Raw genomic sequence first — 17,889 nt, forward strand, 5'->3', positions numbered from 1 at the left:
CTCATGAACCATGAGATCAAGACCTGAGCCAAAATCAAGCGTCAAATCAAGGCGTGCCTGGGTGCCTCAGTCGTAAGCGGCTGACTTCAACTCAGGTCATGATCCCACAGTTTGTGGGTTCAAGCCCCACACTGGGCTCTGTGCTGACAGCTCAGAGCCTGGAGCCTGCTTCAGATTCTGTGTCTCCCTCTCTCTCTGCCCCTCCCCCGCTCACCCTCTGTGCCTCTCTCAAAAATAAACAAACATTAAAAAAAAAGAGTCAAATCTAGAGTTAGATGCTTAACTAAGCCACCTAGGCACACCCCAATGGCTCCTGCTTTAAAAGGCAGGTGTGTGTGTGTGTGTGTGTGTGTGTGTGTGTGTTCTATCCTTAACTGAAGCTGAAGTTGGGCTAATTGCATTTTAACCCCATCAGAGGACACATTGCCCTGATGCCATTTGCCCCCTCTTCTTTGGGAACACAGGGAGCAGGAGGGTAACCGGCTCGCCAGAACCGTCTGCCTGGCTCCTAATAATAAATTGTGAGAGGAACAGGTTTCAGGCAAACACTGTGTATTAAAAAAAAAAAAAAAAGAAGAAGAAGAAGAAGAAGGCTCTTCTCACACCCGGGCAGCCATCTGCCGTGTCCTCCACACGTGCCAAGTGGTGGGAGGAGGAAGGGACTGCAGCGGGTGGGGAAGGGAGGAGGTGCCCGCCGGGTCCTTAATCGCCAGCAGGGAGGCTCACACATTCTCTTCCTCTTGCCACTGTGGACAGGGCACTGCAGAGACAGAGCAAGGCGCGCTCGCTGGCTTTGACCTCCCTGGTATCTGAGCATAGGGAGCGCACAACTCCTTCAAGATGCCGACGGTAGGTATGAGCTCCTGCGTATGGAGCGCTTGCTGTGGGTCAGGCACTGTGCTCGCCACTATACATACATTAGCTCATCTAATGCTAATCACAAATCTATATGCACCCATTTTATAGACGAGAGACTGGAGGCTCAGAGACGTTAAGTGATTCACCCAAGGTCACACAGCAAGGCCGCCTCTTCAGTATGCAATAATGAGGCCCAGCCTCCTCTCTACCCTGGCAACCCAGAGTGGGTTTTCCCCCACTAGATAAGCAGTTGACATCACCCAAGGGGAGTCTCCCACCTCTAGCCCTGCCCCCAGACACCCTCTGCCCTCTGCCCTTGGGCTGAAATGTAGGCTTCTCTGGTCACCCAACCCGTTGGTCAATGCCTCTCCCCATCTCACCCAGTCAAAGAAGCACAGGAGAAAACGCTCCGAAGTTCTCAAGGAACCTTCAGAGAAGGTCAAAGAACAGCTGGCTGAGGCTGAGCTTCGGAAGCTGAAGCAGCAATTCAGGAAGATGGTGGAAAGTCGCAAGTCCTTCAATTTCTGCTCCCAGCAGAAGATCTCGAACCAGCAGTAAGTGATGGTCAGAGCTTTGTACTGAGTGAACTTGGAGAAAGTTTTGGATTTGGTTTCATGGGATTTACTTTCTCATGTGGCCTCTGGGTAGGAAGCCGATTCTGAGCCCAATCTGGGTACTTAGGTGGGACAGCTTCAGCAGGAGGGAGAATTTATTCTCAGAATTAGGGTGTCACAGGGACTCCAAGGGGGGCAGGACAGACATGCCTCAGGGAAGGACCCGAATGAAAAACGATTTCTGGTTCCTGTTTCTTTCTGCACGTGGGTTTCGTTCTTCCCTATCTGGATCTCAGCACTGGCCGGTGGGAGATGGCTGCCCCAACTCCTGAGCTACCAAGGACCACACAGACTGTAGTGAATCCCAAAGTCCCAGGAAAGAGGGAATCTGATTGGCTTAGTTTGGGTCAGGTGTCTACTTCTGGTCCAATCAGCTGTGCCCGGGGGAGGGACAGGACCATAGGGCACAAAATGGCTATTGTCACTCCCATGGTTCTGGCAATGGAGGTGGGGGAGTTCCCCGAGGAGAGGAAATCATCAGGCTGTGTCTATCCCAAAATATATTTCCTGCTTGTGCATCCTTATGGAGTCTGCAAGATCAAATATTTGAAATTGGATTGTCCTAGAAATTATGATGTTGATAGCTTCTTTAGACAATAGAAAGGTGTTCCCTGGGGTTGAATAAGCAAATATCCTTAGAGTCCCTTTAAGGGAATGTAATTCCTTAGGTACATCCTTAACATTTATACAGGCAGAAACTGCCCATTATTAGAAGGAAAATCTTACTGTTAGATGACGTGTGAAGTTCAGAGGGTAGGGGAAAAGGAGCTCTTTCCATTTTCTATGGATTCAACTCACACAGAGCTACCGCTAGTCCGTTTGGGATCTTCCTGTGAATTAGAAAAAGACGCCCTTTCTCAAGACACTTTACTGCCATCTCTTGGAAACACTGTCATCACATAGGGATTTTGTTAGAACAAGATGAAGCATCTCCCAGGAAAGGGTACTAAGTCAAGAAATCAATGATCGGTTTTCAAGCAGGTGGTTCTCTCTTGGGCTGTGCAGTCCACAACCTGCACATCTGTGCTTGGCAGCCCTGATTCACAGCTTCCTGCTGGTGGGCATCAGGAAATGCCTCCCTCCTGGTGGGTCTCTGACAGTTTTTCTGGAATCTTACCCTTCACACTACCACCTTCATCCCACTTTTCACTGTGACGGACCTAAAGGGGAAGGAGTGGAAAAGTAGAGATCTTAGATTCTTCAAGGGAAACACCTATAAATAGGGGCCAGAACTGAGATGAGCTGAGTGAGGTGCCCAGGGTGCAATATTTAAGGGAGTGCTTTTTCCAGTGCTTCTCCTGCACCTATACCACCTTCAGAGTGAAAGCCTCCTTAAATTTAGGGACGCCTCACTCCGGGTCCCAGTCCTGCTGATAAGACAGACAAACCTTCCTTTTGCTTTCGCTGAGCCCTCTGAATTCCTAACTCTGGTGGACTCTGTTCGTTTTTCTCTCCACCTTAACAAAGACCCCCCTGCCAAGAGGGGCTTAAGATGGGGAGAAAGGTCCCAGCTACCAGGGTTAGAAGACAAGCTGCTCTAGAACTAGGGGTGCATTCCCACAGGTGGCTATTTACATTTATAATTGGTGCAATACCATTTAACGTTCAGTTCTTCCTTTGCACTGGCCACATTGCAAGTGCTCCTCAGCCTACGTGGCTGGTGGATTCTATGGGACAGTGCAGATAGAGAACAGTTCCATCATTACAGAAATTCTATTGGACGTGTTGCTTTAAAACAGGGGTCAGCGAGCCATGACCCCTGGGCCAAGTCTGGCCGGCTGCCTGTTTTTGTAAGTAAGGTTTTATTGGAGCATGACCACGCCTATTTGTTTATGCGTCTCCCATGGTTACTTTGTTGCATCGTTGCAATAGAGACCATCTGGGCCTGCAGATCCTAAAATATTTACTTTTTGGCCCTTTAAAGAAAAATGTTTGCAGACCCCCCCCCCCAACCCTAGAACATTTTGCTGTTCTAGAACAATGCTTCCAAAACTTTAATGTGCATGAGTCACTTGAGGATCTTGTTACCGAGCAGATTCTGATTCAATAGGTCCTGAGTTAGGGCCTGAGCTTCTGCATTTCTCCAAGCTTCCAAAGGCTATGCAGGCAGCGGGTCTGCAGACCGCACTGTGCAGCAGGTGTCGGTGCCTAGACTTGGCCAGAAACAGCCTCTGTGCCGTTTCCAGTCATTGGGTTGTTGAGTAGTCGCGCGAGCCTTTTCTTTTCAAAATCCCTGTTTGCCCACACACCTACCCCTCTCTTCTCCAGAGGGGAAAGTGAGAGAGAGAGAGAGAGAGAGAGAGAGAGAGAGAGAGAGAGAGAGAGAGAAGAGAGAGAGAAGACTCACGTCAGTCATTTAATAAATCATTAGCACCCTGCGTAGAGACAGTGGGGGAGGTTGGAGGTTACGGAGCATCTCTGTGTTGAGGCGAAATTGAAAATGCCTGGCTGATGGGCTTGCCTCTCGTGACCAGAGATCATTGGCTGCAAAGTCTGGAAAGAAAGTCAGCAAGATCAGACAGATGCCCATGAGCTGCTGGCAAAAGAGGGCCTGGTCCTAGAACTCAGGTGTTGACAGGCACAGCTGCAAATTGTTCCCTAGCAAGCAAAGGCCCGCTAGAGACGGGCGGAGCCATGGAAGGTGCGGTGAACTGGGCGGCGGGCGGTCAGAGTTCTAGCCCTGGACCCCAACCCTGACAAGCCCCTGCCACTTGCAGGGGCGGGAAGTACCTCTCCGAGGCTCCTTCAGCGCTAAGGAGCCTGGGGCACCCGGGCAAGGTAAACTCGGGGCGGGGTTCAGAGTCAATCACGTGCTGCTTTCCCAACAGCAAGGAAATCAAGACCCTGCAGAGGGAGCAGGAGGAGATCACTCTGCTTCTGGGTCTCATCAAGTCCTCGAAGAACGTGGAACTGAATGAGAGAAACTACACGGAGCTGTGTTTCCTGCTGCAGACCAAGGAAGACTACGAGGCCCTGGTTAAATCACAGAAGGTGCTGTTGGCAGAACTGGATGAGAAGGTGTGGTCTTTCTCGTAGGGGGTTGACCAGAGTGAGGAGCAAGGGCGGGGGTGGGGGGCGCGGGAGTACCCACCATGCCTTAGGCCAGATCTGACCCACCGCCCCATATTCTAAAGGTGACTGTGGTCACTCCACCACCTTGGGACCCCTACTCTCCCAGTGCTGCCAGACCATTCCTCCGCTGTGCTCGCCGGCGCCTCCCCACTACCCTTAGAGTCAATTCTCAACCCCGAGCTGTGTTGGTCAGGAGAGGTTAGGTTGCACGCAAACACCCTTCCCCCACAACTCAGTGTTTTGAGCGATAAAGGTTTCTTCTTCGTTCCTGCTGTGTCCGTCATGGATTGGCTAGGGGCTCTTATATCTTCTCATCCTGGGACCAGGTTGCCAGGTGTTGTGGCAGAGAAAAAAAGTTCTGGAAAGTCTCACACTGGCCATTGAAAGCTGCAGCCTGGAAGCAGTACATTGCTTCTGCTTATGACCCATAGGCTCAAAATAGTCAAATACATATATACTCCAAATGCCCATCCCCAAATAGTCAACTCTACCCATCCGCAAAAGGGTCGAAGAAGTGTATGTATCCAGAAGGCAAAGAGCTAGAGACATTTGTTGGACAATGTTAATGGTTACATCTCTTCCTATGGCTTGAGAGGCCCTGTGATCTAGGCCCTGCCTACCCCTCTGTTCTCATCCCACGTCATTCCTTCCTTCACTCATCTCACCCAGCTGCAGAAGACTTCCCCCTTCCAAATATGTGAAAACTAGTCTGACCTCAGGGCCTTTGCACGCGTTCCCCTGATCCCCGCTGTCTGTCTTTTATGTCTCAGCTCAAATGTGACTTTTAAAGGGAGGCCTTTTCTATGTCCTCTCTACTATTTAAAGCATATCCCCCTTGCATTAATTAGGTTCCTGGCCAAAAACAAATAGTATGCTCAGTAAGGTACTTTGAGAAGAGTTTTATGAGGCACTGTTTACAAGGGTGTGAGCACAGAGTAGGGACATTGAGGCACTGTAGGGTTAGCCACAGTGGGCAGGGGGCACACCCCGGAACCTGAACACAGGGAGCATGCCAGGGGGAACAAATACCCCAACCTCTCTCTTCTCACCCATGGACCCCCAGGGCAAGGAGGCCATTGTGGACTCTTTCCAGGTCAGCTTCCTGGGGCACAGAGCAGGGTGGGTGGCACAGAGTGGAGAGTGAACCTCAGGAGTCAAACAGAAGATCCCAGAGCACCCCCTCGGCCCCTTTCACGACATCCCATGGCCCCCCCCTTGATAGCACTTCTCATAGTGGTAATTATGGCTTAACACAGGTGTCATCTGTCCCTATAACGTGTCACCTGCAGGAGGGCAAGGACCATGTCTGTTTTGTTCCCCTCGGTACATCCCACGCGTGTGCCAGTGCCTGGCACATAGTAGGCCCTCAATAAATATTTACTGACTGAAAGAATCTGGAAATCTCATTACATCTCTCCTCTGCTTGCAAATCCTTCAGTAATTTCCTGTTGTTCTTGAGACAAGGGCCAGACTCCCCGTGTGGTCTGCTGGCTCGGCTGCCCTGTGTCCCTCCTGCCCCTTCCACCTTCCCTCCTGCTCCCCCCTCCGTGTTCCATCCGCACCGGCCACCTCCATAAACCTACAGTGCTGTCTCTCCCCTGCAGGCCTTTGCACATGCCCTTCCATCTTCTGTGCTTGGGGAGCTCCTCTTCATCCTTTAGGCCTCAGCCCAAATGCTACTTCTGCCGGATACTTGTCCCTTCATTTCCCTGCCAGATGCTCCCACTGGACGTGTCCAAAATGCCTTACATCTCCCTTTTCCTAGGACTAATTATGCTTCATAGCTTGTTTCTAGTCCTAGATTATAGGTTTGTGTTGAGGCCAGGGGCCATGATACTGTCTTGATCACCAGCGTCCCCCTGTTGTCTGGCACAGAGAGGGCATCTAAGAATCATTGAGGAATGAATGAATGAATTTGTGGATGAGAAAGGAGGCACTAGCAGTGAAGAAAGAGGAAAAGTGAAGAAAAGATGGGGACATGGGTCCTCAGAAATAGTAGGAAAAGGCAGCCTGCTTTGGAATCCGCAAAAGAACATGGGGCTCACCGCCCTGTACAAAACCCCTTTTTGCCCAGCTCCATCCCAGGGAGGGCGGGTCCCAGAATCCCCTGCTGCTATGCCCAGAGCTTCCTCCTTGCAAGAGGTCACTGGAGGCAGGGACCTCACCAGGCCCTGCCTGGCCTCAAAGAGCAAATAAGCCTATGCCTTCGTGCTGGAGAGAGCACCTTGCGTAGGCAACGCATTCCTCTGGCGGTGCAGCCTTGGATGTGTCTCTCGTTGGGCAGAGGCCTAATTACTCTCAGCGTCACAAAAGCAACGTCTGACAAAGAGATGCCAAAGGGAACAGGAGGCTGAGTTTAATGGCAAGAGTCACTGGGCAGAGTGCTGACACCACAGCATCCTTTGACAAGGAGCTAGAACCTGAGGTCCCCCGGTGAACTCTGGCAGGGGCGGGCATCCCTTCGACGCAGGCCACGCTTTGCTCCGGAGATGCTGCCCTCCCATATATTACAACGAGTCGTTTGTTTCACTTCGTAGGTGAGTTAGTGGGGCTCTGTGTTGAGGGAGCTGACTGTGCACAGCATAAGAGAGAAGAAAGTAGACGGGGGTCTGACTTGAACCAAAGCCTGGCTACTATGATTGAATCATAAACAGCGTTCACATGCCTTACGAGTTTGTGGGCAACCTAGCGGTTCCCTTGATGCCTGATCATCTGAGCTGCCATCTTGCTTGATGTACCAGTGGGCATGTGTTGGGCTATGGAAGTTTGTTTTTCTCACATAATACGATGTCTGTCTGGAAAAAGATTGTCCCAGAGACGGGTTAGTAGCTCTACAATGATGGGTTGGTCTTTTTCTCTCCGATCCTCTTGGTTGGCCCTCGCCTCATGGTCACAAGATGGCTGCCAAAGCTTAGCTGGTATAGCTTCTCACAGAATCACATTCAAAGATATGAAGAAAGGATAGGGGGTCTTGTTCTTATATGATATTCTCACTTATGAGGGAGAGAATATTTCACAGAAACTCTCCAGCTGATTTTCGCTCATTGGCCAGGGCATATACCTACTTCTAGGCCAACCACTGGCAAAGGGAAATGAAATTTCTATAATTGGTTGGGGGCTAGACCAGGGGCAGTAAACTGTGGTGTGAGAGCCCAATCTGGTCTGTTTATGGCCCTCCAGAAAAGAATGATTTTTACAAAGAAGACAGACTATCTCTTCCTATGACTGTTTTAGAAAATGAGGACACTTTCTCCAGAAGCTTCCCTAGCAATCAGCCTGACTAATTTATAGGCCCTAACTGGTTTAGTCCTGTCCAACCTTGAAAGAATAAACCATAGGCAGAGGGGACAGAATTACCATGGTTGGCTTGGATCAGCCTTCTGGGGTGAGCTGGGTTTTGGGGGCCAACAACCCACCACATCCATTACAGTTCTGGCTGTTCATACCTCTTCCAGCTACCTGGCTCTGGAACATTCTTCTGTCCTTTGCTTGGTATCTCTCACTGCCTGAAACCATCTTTCATCAGCATACTGTGGTTCCTTCAAGATTAAATGTGGGTGTAGACCAAATTGGTGGTCTTCAGGACAGATTAAGTGTGACAACATGAGGGCTTTGGCCCAGTCAGTGTTTAAAATTTATTTTAATTAGTTAACTTGTTAAAATTGAGAGATTTCATGTAAAAATTTGGGTATCTGACTTTTCTTCAAAAAAAGAAAAAAGTTGGAAAGATTTGGTAACATTGACCCTGAATTTCTGTGGGACAACTGCAACTAAATAGTGTTGTGGTGACACCACAGCTGTTTACCCACTCTCTATTTCTTCCTCTCTAACAGATTCCTAAAGAGCTGTTTCTCATCTTCCCTTGCAGCTAAAGGTGGGCAATGAAATTTGAGGGGAAGTCTGTTGGGGGTGCCTAGAAAGTTTTGCTTCCTAGATATAGGTCCTAGCCATTTGTCCATGTTGCTTCTTCTACCTTCCTGCCTGGAATATGACTGTGAAAGCTGGTGCAGTGGCAGCCATTTTTTGACCATCAGGGAAAGGCCAGGTGAATTACAGAGATCTTGTGTTTAGTTCCTTGAGTTACTGAACTTAACCTGGCACGTTTATGGAGAGGAAGATTAAACCATAACTTTTTGAGCCATTGTTTAGTTGCATTTTCTATAATTTGTAGTTGCATGATATGAGCTGCTGCCTCTTAAGGCAGGGAGTATGTGCTCCAGTTTTCTATATTCTCCACCATCCTGTACGGTCTTATAGTGAGCCCACTTTATGCTTTTATGCCACCTGCTTGGGCATAGTTTGCAACCTCTAGTATAGATTTTTCTCTCAATGTTCCATGGCCATAACTGAGACTGTGCTGTATAGACTTCCCGAAGATTTGGCAATAACCAAAGGAAACCACCATCTCAGGGGCACTAACATAGAACCCAGGATGCGACTGCTCCCAGAATTCATCAGCCCAAGCTCAGCACAGGAGCGCCTTGCTCCCAGCTGGAAGCCAGCCTCCATGTAGCTGACAAACTTTATATTTCATTACACCAAGCACTTAACGTCTCTCATCTGGAACTTCTCAATTTCCAGACAGGAGCCGGGCTTCAGATAGTGAATTCAAGTTACTACCTCCAGACAAACAAGAACATAAAAAATTGCTTTAAATGACAGTGCCCTGACCCTTCACCCAGCAGGGTTCCAAAAAAAAAAAAAAAAGTCTCAGAGCTTAGTCTCAGTCCAAACCCTAAGAAGATAAAGTACCTCTGACACATTAGGACCTGGCACTCACTTGTCTTCAGATAATAGTTCCATAAACTTCTGTAGAACCTGCTGGGATTTAGCACTAGCCAGCTGCTTCCAGATGGGGCTAACTTTTGGGAGGCAATTTGGATCTCTGGCTGGGTTGGGTTAAAGCTGTATGTCAGGTTGGTTATGCACGTTGCTAGTGGTGTGAGCAAATGACATGATCCACTGTCGCTTGTATGAAAAAATACAGAGTGAGCTCTGTGGGAAGGTGACGGCGGGGGTAGAGGTGGGGGGTATGCTTGGGTCTGGAGAACGTGGCTGGAGCTGCAAGGGTAGAGAGAAACACCAAAATTCTCTCCTGCCAGCCATGGCAAGGGCGTATGGCCCTTCTCTGAAGTCAGAATCTATGATCCCAGTGCATAAAGCGCATGGCGTGTTAGCGATGCTTTTGGCCACAGGTGACATGCTACCTCACCAAAAGAAGCTTGCACCAAAAGGTGAGTGAAATTTACATGCACACGTAAAAGCAAAAACTCTAAATCGCCTCATTTTACCCCAAACTGGCTAAGATTAAGTTGCATTGAGCATGCATTCGAGAGAGAAATAAAAAATCCTTTTGTAGGAAAGGAAAGAACATTAGAGTTTTTATTTTAGCACACTTAAGTTAATGAACTGTTGAATCTGTACCCATATAGATATTAATTTAACACAGTTGGGGGGGGGGTTCTCTCTCTCTCCTTTTTTTTTTTCCAGATTGCTCAGATGGAAAAAAAAATTATAAACCAAAAACAGATCTTCGCCAAGATACAGAAAGCCAATGACCCCCGGAAACTGCAAAAACAGATCCACATTTTGGAAACCCGTTTGAATCTCGTACGTACGTGTTCTCTGCAGCTTTGCAAACCGCTCTGCCTTCCCTTTGCTCAGAGCAGAGAATGATCGCCATGGTACCTTTAGCAGAACACATCCATCTTGTTGGTTGACTCAGAAGAAGGTTAAATAATAGGGTTCATACAAGCCAGGCAGCCTTTTAGACTTACCATCCACCCTACTCTATCCACTCTGTTCCATCCACTGGTTGACCCACTGTTACCCAAGGTGCCTTTCTCTTTCTTGCTCTCTGCGTTTTATGTACCATGCTGCTGCCCGCCTCCCCCCACCATCCCCGTCTCCCACCCCTCCCGGGATACCTGTTCTTAGTCACTTGACTTAAAAACTCCTGCTCATTCTCAAGAAGCAGCTCAAATATTAGCCCTCAGCAAGCAGCATTAGTTAGACCTTCCCTCCCATCGCAACCTGTTCACACCTCTGTGAGACCTGGTACTTTTTGGTTGTTGTTGATGTTGTCTCTAGGAAATATTCAGCACAGACATGCATAACCAGATAAAGAGAAGAGTGGTATTTCCTGATCGCTTTCAGTTTATAGTGAGTTTTGCATTAAGCAGGATTTTCTAAATTGCAAACTGGCTTAAGCAAAAAAAAAAAAAAAAAAAAAAAAAAAAAAAAAAAAGAGAGAGAGAGAGAGAATGGATTGGTCATGGAACTAAAATTTCAGGGGCAAAAGTGGGGCCTTCAGGAATAGCTGAATCCAGATGCCCCAAGCATGTCTTTAGGATACTTTCTCTGTCCATCTCTCCTTTGCGTAGAGATGACTACATTCTTGGGCAGCCCCCCAATGTGAACAAACACCAACAGAAAAAGACAATCTCTTTCCTAAGAATTCAATCATAAGTCGCAGGGAGGGCTCCCACTGGGCCATCCTGGGTCAAGTGCCCATCCCTAAACCAATCATGGTGGTCAAAAGAATGAAATACATGGACTTGAGTCACATAACTACGCTTGTGTCACTCCCCCCACTCCCACAGCCCCCACCCGAAGTCAAGGGAGGGCAGCCCTATCCAACAGTGTGGACTGAGAGCTAGGGAGAAATGGTTCTCCTGGAAAAGCAAAAAGAAAGAAAGAAGCAATGCTGGGCAGGTACAAACACATTTCAGTCTGACTTGTGAAATTACAGTTCTCACAAAATGAGCCAGGAGAGAGGGAAAGTGAATTGATTTGGAAGGAAGCCTGTCAGTGCCTCATTATGCAAAGCTCTTAGCTTCCCCCAAACTCTGACCATCAAGCTTTAACTGGGCATGTTTGAAGGTAATTGGATATGACCTCTGTCTGCCCCGGTAGCCTGAAAGTGGACTGAAGACAGGGCAGTGTCTTTTTAATATCCACGCACAGTGATTTGTACCCATGTCTCAGAAAGCCTAGGATTTGTGTTAACGTGCAGATTCCTGGGTCCCCTCCAGATTCACTGGTTCTGAGTCAGAACCTTTAAGGCTTAGACCCAGGCATCTGCACTGTTATTAAAACTCCCAGTGAAACTCTTACTGAAAACCCCAGTGAAACCAAAGGTTACGAATCCAGGTTAAGGTTAATGATTCCCTTGGTTAAGAATCATTAATGCCTGGCACAGTGTGAGGCTCAGAGTAGGTACTTAGCAAACATCTGTTGATTAAATGAATGAATAAAGGTATGCATGATAGAGGTCTACTTTTTTGTTTATAGATCTATTCAGGTTTTCTATTTCTTCCTGAATCAATTCATTAGTTTGTTTCTTTCTAGGAATTTGTCCATTTCATCTAAGTTATCTTCATTTGTTGGTATACAATTGTTCCCAGTATATTGCCTTATAATTCTTTTTATTTCTGTAACGTCTGTCTTATGTCCCCTATTTTATTTCTGAGAGGTTTGCTCTTTTGCATCTCAAAATGGTCCCCTTTCCTTTCTTCCCTGACCAGTTCTGGGTGTGCCTTTTAGTAGATTAGGTAACCAACTCTAAAGGTTATTTCAGGGTCCCCAAATATTCCATGACCTTAAAGACTCCTCTATTTACTCAATGGGGCGTGAGAGTCCTCCCCATTTTTATCCCACAATCAGAGGATGGGTAGCATGGCAACAGTCCTGGAGTAGAATTCACACTACAGTGTAAATGACTGATAAGTGATATCTTCTTAAGGGTAAGTGGAAGATATTGAGAGAATTAGGATGATTCTGTTCCTGGATTCCCTTCCCTTGTGTGGTGGCTACTGACATATCCTACAGAGGAGCCCGGGGCCAGGACTAGGGTGAGGCAAGTAAAGAGCCCAGAGTGCAGAATTTAAGAAAGCACTCATGGAAATGCAGGGTTGACACCAGAAAATGAGTACCTCCTTAAATTTTGCATCCTGGTGGCCTCACTTGCCGTACCCCATCTCAGCCCTGTGGAAGCCTAAGGTTTCTCCAAATATGCCTTGAAAACCTCTGATCGAATCTGCTTTCTTATGATCAGGACTATTTTCTGCAATTGTTTCTTTTCAGTGTCTACGGGAGCACTCCTCACAAAAATTTTTTTATTAGGATAAATTTATTAAGATGTACAGAAAAGTCGAGGGAATCAAATAATGAACACCCACATACCTATCACTTAGATTTAGTACTTGTTAACATTTTACTATTCTGTTTCACCCTTCTTTTCCCTGAAGTATTTTAAGGTAAATTACAGACATGATGATATTTCACCCCAAATACCTCCATCTCTAAAATCAATCATCTTTAAAAATCAAACGTTTTCTTTCATAGCCACAAAACCATTATCACACCTTACAAAATTAATACTATTTCCTTAATATGGCCCACGTTAAAAACTTCTCTGGCTGGCTCCAAAATGTCTTTTAAAGTTGGAGACTGTCAAGTTTCACCTAATAGGTCTCTTAAATTTCTTTAATCGACAACAATGGATCTCAAGCAGAAATGATTTTGCCCCCAAAGGGGCATTGTCTCTAAAATGACGTTGTCATTTTTCGGGGCGCCTGGGTGGCTCAGTCGGTTAAGCGGCCGACTTCGGCTCAGGTCATGATCTCACAGTCCGTGAGTTTGAGCCCCGCGTCGGGCTCTGTGCTGACGGCTCAGAGCCTGGAGCCTGTTTCGGACTCTGTGTCTCCCTCTCTCTGACCCTCCCCTGTTCATGCTCTGTCTCTCCCTGTCTCAAAAATAAATAAAAATGTTAAAAAAAAAATTAAAAAAAAATAAAAATAAAAAGAGACATTTTTGATTGTCACAACTGGGTTGGGGCTGTGCTACTGGCATTTATTTTTATTATTATTATTTTTTAATGTTTATTTTTGAGAGAGAGAGAGGAGGGGCAGAGAGAGAGGGAGACACAGAATCCGAAGCAGGCTCCAGGCTCTGAGCTGCCAGCACAGAACCCGATGTGGGACTTGAACTCACAAACCTTGAGATCATGACCTGAGCTGAAGTCGGACGTTCAACTGACTGATCCACCCAGGCACTCCTGTGTTACCGGCATTTAGTGGGTAGAGACCAGGCATGTTTCTTTAATAGCATAAAGCACAGGACAGCTCTCCACCACAGAGAATCATCCAGGCCCAAACAGTGCCAAGTTTGAGAAACCCTGCTCTACAAAAGCCCCATCCCAACTCTTTCCAGCCACCAACTTGTTGAAGAGTCTGGGTCAGCTGTCTTCTAGAAAGTTCTACCTTCTGGATTCGACTGCTTGTTTCCTCATGGCGTTATTTACCTTTTCCTCTCTCCCCTGCCCTTGCTAAACACTGGAAGTTAGGTATAAAGGTAGTTGAGAAATTTAAAATCCGGGGGCTGGGGGGACTTAACCTAAGACCACCTAGCCAGCTGGTGGCCAGCCCAAGTCTCCCACCCAGCACTCCCAAGCGGTGCTGTGGGCCTGGGGCGGGAGGTGGGGGAAGACCTTCCCACCCTCTGGCTGTCTTCGGAAGCTGTCTCGTGCCCCAGGAGTGAGCTCAGTACTGAAGCACGGCCCCGCCCACAGGTCACCGTGCACTTTGACAAGATGCTGACCACCAATGCTAAGCTCCGGAAGGAGATCGAGGACCTGCGGTATGAGAAGGTTGCGTATGACAATGTGTATCAGCAGCTGCTGCGGCGCTTATCGATGCAGAAGAAAACCATGAATGTGGCCATCGAGCAGTCTGCCCAGGCCTATGAGCAGAGGTGGGCTGCGGGGAGACCTAGGGGCAGGGATGTCTCTTAAGCCCCTGCCGAGCACCTCTGCCCCTGGGCTTATGCATTGAGGGATCTTGAATCATAATAACTCTGAGCACTGACTGTGTGCCCAGCACGATGCCAGGTTCTCTGGGTATCATTGCAACCCTCACAACTGCCCCGGGGGTTATTATCCCTATTTTACGGACCAGGATACAGAGGCTTAGAGATGCCATTTGCCTGAGAGCCAGGTAAATGGCGGATGTGGTAGGACTGAGATTCAAATTTCTCTGCCGAACCGCCTCCTCCAGGTAGCCCTGCCCCTGGTCCTAGGGGCCTCTCGGTCCGGCTTATCTCCTTGCCTCCCACTCCAGGGCAAGAGGCATATAGCTGGGCTGTGAAGAGAACAGGTTTTAGAGTCAGATCTGGGTTTGAATCCTGGCTCCATCCATCATTACTGTATTATTGTAGGACCACTTTGGATGGTAGTGGGGAATAAACAATATATGTATATAAGGACTCGCTGGGCCACAGTAACTGACAAGTGGTGATGATGATGGTGATGGTGGTGGTGGTGGTAATGATGATAGAAAACTCACTTCCTGGGGATGGTCTGGAGCCAGCAGCTCCTGTCATTCAGGTAAGGAGGGCTGTTCTTCCACTCCCAGCAACCTCCACGATTCAAAGAAGTGATGGCCGTTGGCAGAAAGTCCCTCTGGTCTGGTAGGGGGAGGGGAGGGGAGGGGAGGGGAAGGGAGGGGAAGGGAGGAATCTCCAGACGCTCAGACCCTGTGCCTGCCTCACTCAGGCTGGAAGCCATGGCTCGAATGGCCGCCATGAAGGACCGCCAGCAGAAAGACATTTCTCAGTACAACCTGGAGATCCGAGAGCTGGAGCGTGTCTATGCCCACGAGACCAAGCTCAAGTCCTTCTTGCTCATGAAGCTGAATGATCGTCTGGAGTTCGAGGAGCAGAGCAAAAAGGAAGAAGGTACGTTCTCCAGGCATTTTCTCTCTCCCCCCCCCCCCCCATCTTAGCTGAGGGTGCCCAAGTCCTTCTGTAGTAGGCATGCCAACTTTAGCGAATAAAATTACAAGATGCCTAGTTAAATCGACACTTTAGATAAAGTGAATAAATTTTTAAATAAAATAAACATTATTTGTAGGCTATCTACAATTGGGACACAATTTATACTTTAAAAATGTATTGTTTGTCTGAAGTTCAAATGTAACCGGGAGTCCTGTATTTTATTGGCCAACCCTAACCCATAGGATGTGTCCTTACTCTGAGGTTCTCCTTCCATTGTTTTGTTGGGGGAGACTCGGGTATTAGGTCCCCAGGACCGTCCGCACGTTTGGCAATTTGCTAGGAGGACTCTAAAGATTGAGTGTGTAGGCACATGCATGGCTGGGAGGTGGAGACACAAAGCACACTCAGCGAAGACGAAAGGGGCACCGGGCAAAGTCTGGAGGAAACCAGGAGTAAGCTTCCGGGATCCTCTCCTAGGGGAGTCACACAGGATGTGCTTAATTCCCCCAGCATCTCAATGTGACAACACGTGTGAAGAGCTGTCTGCCAGGGGAGCTCATTACGGCCTCGGTGCCCAAGATCTTACTGGGGGCTGGTGACATAAATGTCCTCTCCCCTGCACACACCAAAATGCCAGCCTCCTGGAAGGAAAGTCCGTGTTTAGCATCAACCCCACACAACATCTGCCCAGCCTAGGCACAGGGAGTCCCTCCTAGCATTCAGGCAAAGTTTTATATCCCTGTAGGGCACTGGTTACCATTGAGGTGCCCAGGTGCCAGCCACGGGACACCCTTGCAAGAAGAGCCCTTTCTAAGGAGGACAGTCTCAGGGCCGTTGTATTCACTGTCTCCTGAACAGACGGAAAAAAATCTGAGCTCTTCTGAGAGCCCCCCGGGAAGCTGCATTTGTTCTTTGTTCCTTCAGCATCTCCTGGCTCTTCCTGTCTTTACATTTGGGACCATGTTGTGAAAAGTGTGTTTCTGAGAAACCCCATCTCTCACTCTTTAACATAACACGTAAAGGAGTCACGTGGCCAGAGGCGCCTAGGAAGATCTAGAAAGATCCCTGTGATTGTCATGTGGAGGCCAAACCAAAGAGACAAGACTGGGGCGCCTGGGTGGCTCAGTTGGTTAAGTGTCTGACTCTTGATTTTGGCCCAGGTCATGATCCAGGGACGTGGGATTGAGCCCCACGGCGGGCTCCGTGCTGAGTGTGGAGCCTACTTAAGACTCTCTCTGTCTCTCTCTCTCTCTCTGTCTCTCTCTCTCTCTCTGTCTCTCTCTCTCTCTCTGTCTCCCTAAAAAAAAGAGACACACACACACAGAGAGAGAGAGAGAGAGAGAGAGAGAGAGAGAGAGAGAGAGAAGACTGGGTTCAGGAAAGGTGGGGCTTTTGCAGGCATCAGGCTGGAGAGAATGAAGCCTGGAGAAGCTTCTTGGTTCTAATTCCTTGAATTTGCCAGGGTCTGAGCCTGCCTGGGGCCCTCTGCCAACAGGGCTCCCTTGACCTTCATCCTGTTCAAATGTCATCTCCCTGGAGAGGACTTCCCTGGCCACCCAGCTCCCCCGTCAGAGCACCTGACGCGTCTCCTCCATCACCTGGGCTACAGTGGTGATGGTTGTATTTCTTCTGTCTGCATGGACATCTCCTTTTCCCTTCTCTGCTTGTCTGATTCCGGCTCTGGAAACTCCACGGGGCAGGGGAGTGTGTCTGCAGAGCCCAGCACAGCGTCTGGCACATAGTAGATGTTCAGTCACGTATCTGTGAAGCGACTAGGCACGAAGCTCTTGCGCTCCCCCTCCTGGAAAAGCCTAGCCTCCTCCCGGAGGCACAGTAAACATTACGGAGCCGGCTCCCCGCCTGGCATCAAGTGGCTTCCTCTCAGCCTCACACTTCCCGGCTTTTCCTTCCCAGCCCTCAAGGCAAAGAAGTACAAGAGGAAGAACAAGGGTGAGAGTTTTGAGAGCTACGAGGTGGCGCACCTGCGGCTGCTGAAGCTGACAGAGAACGGGGACCTGAATGAGCTCATCGAGGGGTTTCTGGCCAAGGAGGAGAAGAACTTTGCTCGGTTCATGTACGTCACGGAGCTCAACAATGACATGGAGATGATGCACAAGAAGACCCAGAGAATCCAGGTCGGGGCTGCTCTTCTTTCCTAGGTCCGGGACCCACACACTCTCATAACGGCCTTTCTCAAAGGGGGTTCCTTGAAACACACCTTGAGCTGCTCTATAGAGAAGAGGGCCTCAGGGTCTGATCGGTTTGGGAAACACCATATTCCCCCAGGCTTTCCCCCCTACATTTTAACCTCTCTGAAGTTGGTATTTGCCTTCAGCTGATGCAAACACTTAGTGTGGTCCTGTCACCACCCCCCCCCCCCACCATAGTGACATAACCCATGGCATGTTCTATAGTCCTGGGTTCAGTAGACTATAGCCATGGCCAGATACAGCCTGTGGTCTGTTTTCGTACAGACCTGAGCTAATAAGAATGGTTTTTGCATTTTTTAAAAGGTTGTAAGGAAAAAAAAAAAAGAGGGTATGTACGAGAGAGATCATATTGGCCTGCAATG

At 48.5% G+C, this 17,889-nt stretch overlaps 1 protein-coding gene across 2 annotated transcripts in view; it reads left to right on the top strand.

Annotated features, from left to right (window-relative positions):
* The window catches only part of CCDC63 (coiled-coil domain containing 63), a 35,921-nt gene that overhangs the window by 3,238 nt on the left and 14,794 nt on the right, over nt 1-17,889 (top strand). The window contains exons 2-8 of one of the 2 annotated variants that reach the window (XM_047826565.1): nt 757-849; nt 1,243-1,412; nt 4,301-4,490; nt 10,035-10,154; nt 14,116-14,297; nt 15,097-15,278; nt 17,232-17,452. In XM_047826565.1, coding sequence (XP_047682521.1) covers nt 841-849; nt 1,243-1,412; nt 4,301-4,490; nt 10,035-10,154; nt 14,116-14,297; nt 15,097-15,278; nt 17,232-17,452 — 1,074 coding nt within the window. In that variant the 5' untranslated portion in view covers nt 757-840. The remainder of the gene's footprint in view (nt 1-756; nt 850-1,242; nt 1,413-4,300; nt 4,491-10,034; nt 10,155-14,115; nt 14,298-15,096; nt 15,279-17,231; nt 17,453-17,889) is intronic. The other variant, XM_047826566.1, reaches the window with a different exon arrangement.

This window comes from Prionailurus viverrinus, chromosome D3, assembly GCF_022837055.1.
Source record: "Prionailurus viverrinus isolate Anna chromosome D3, UM_Priviv_1.0, whole genome shotgun sequence".
In the NCBI taxonomy this organism is placed as follows: domain Eukaryota; kingdom Metazoa; phylum Chordata; class Mammalia; order Carnivora; family Felidae; genus Prionailurus; species Prionailurus viverrinus.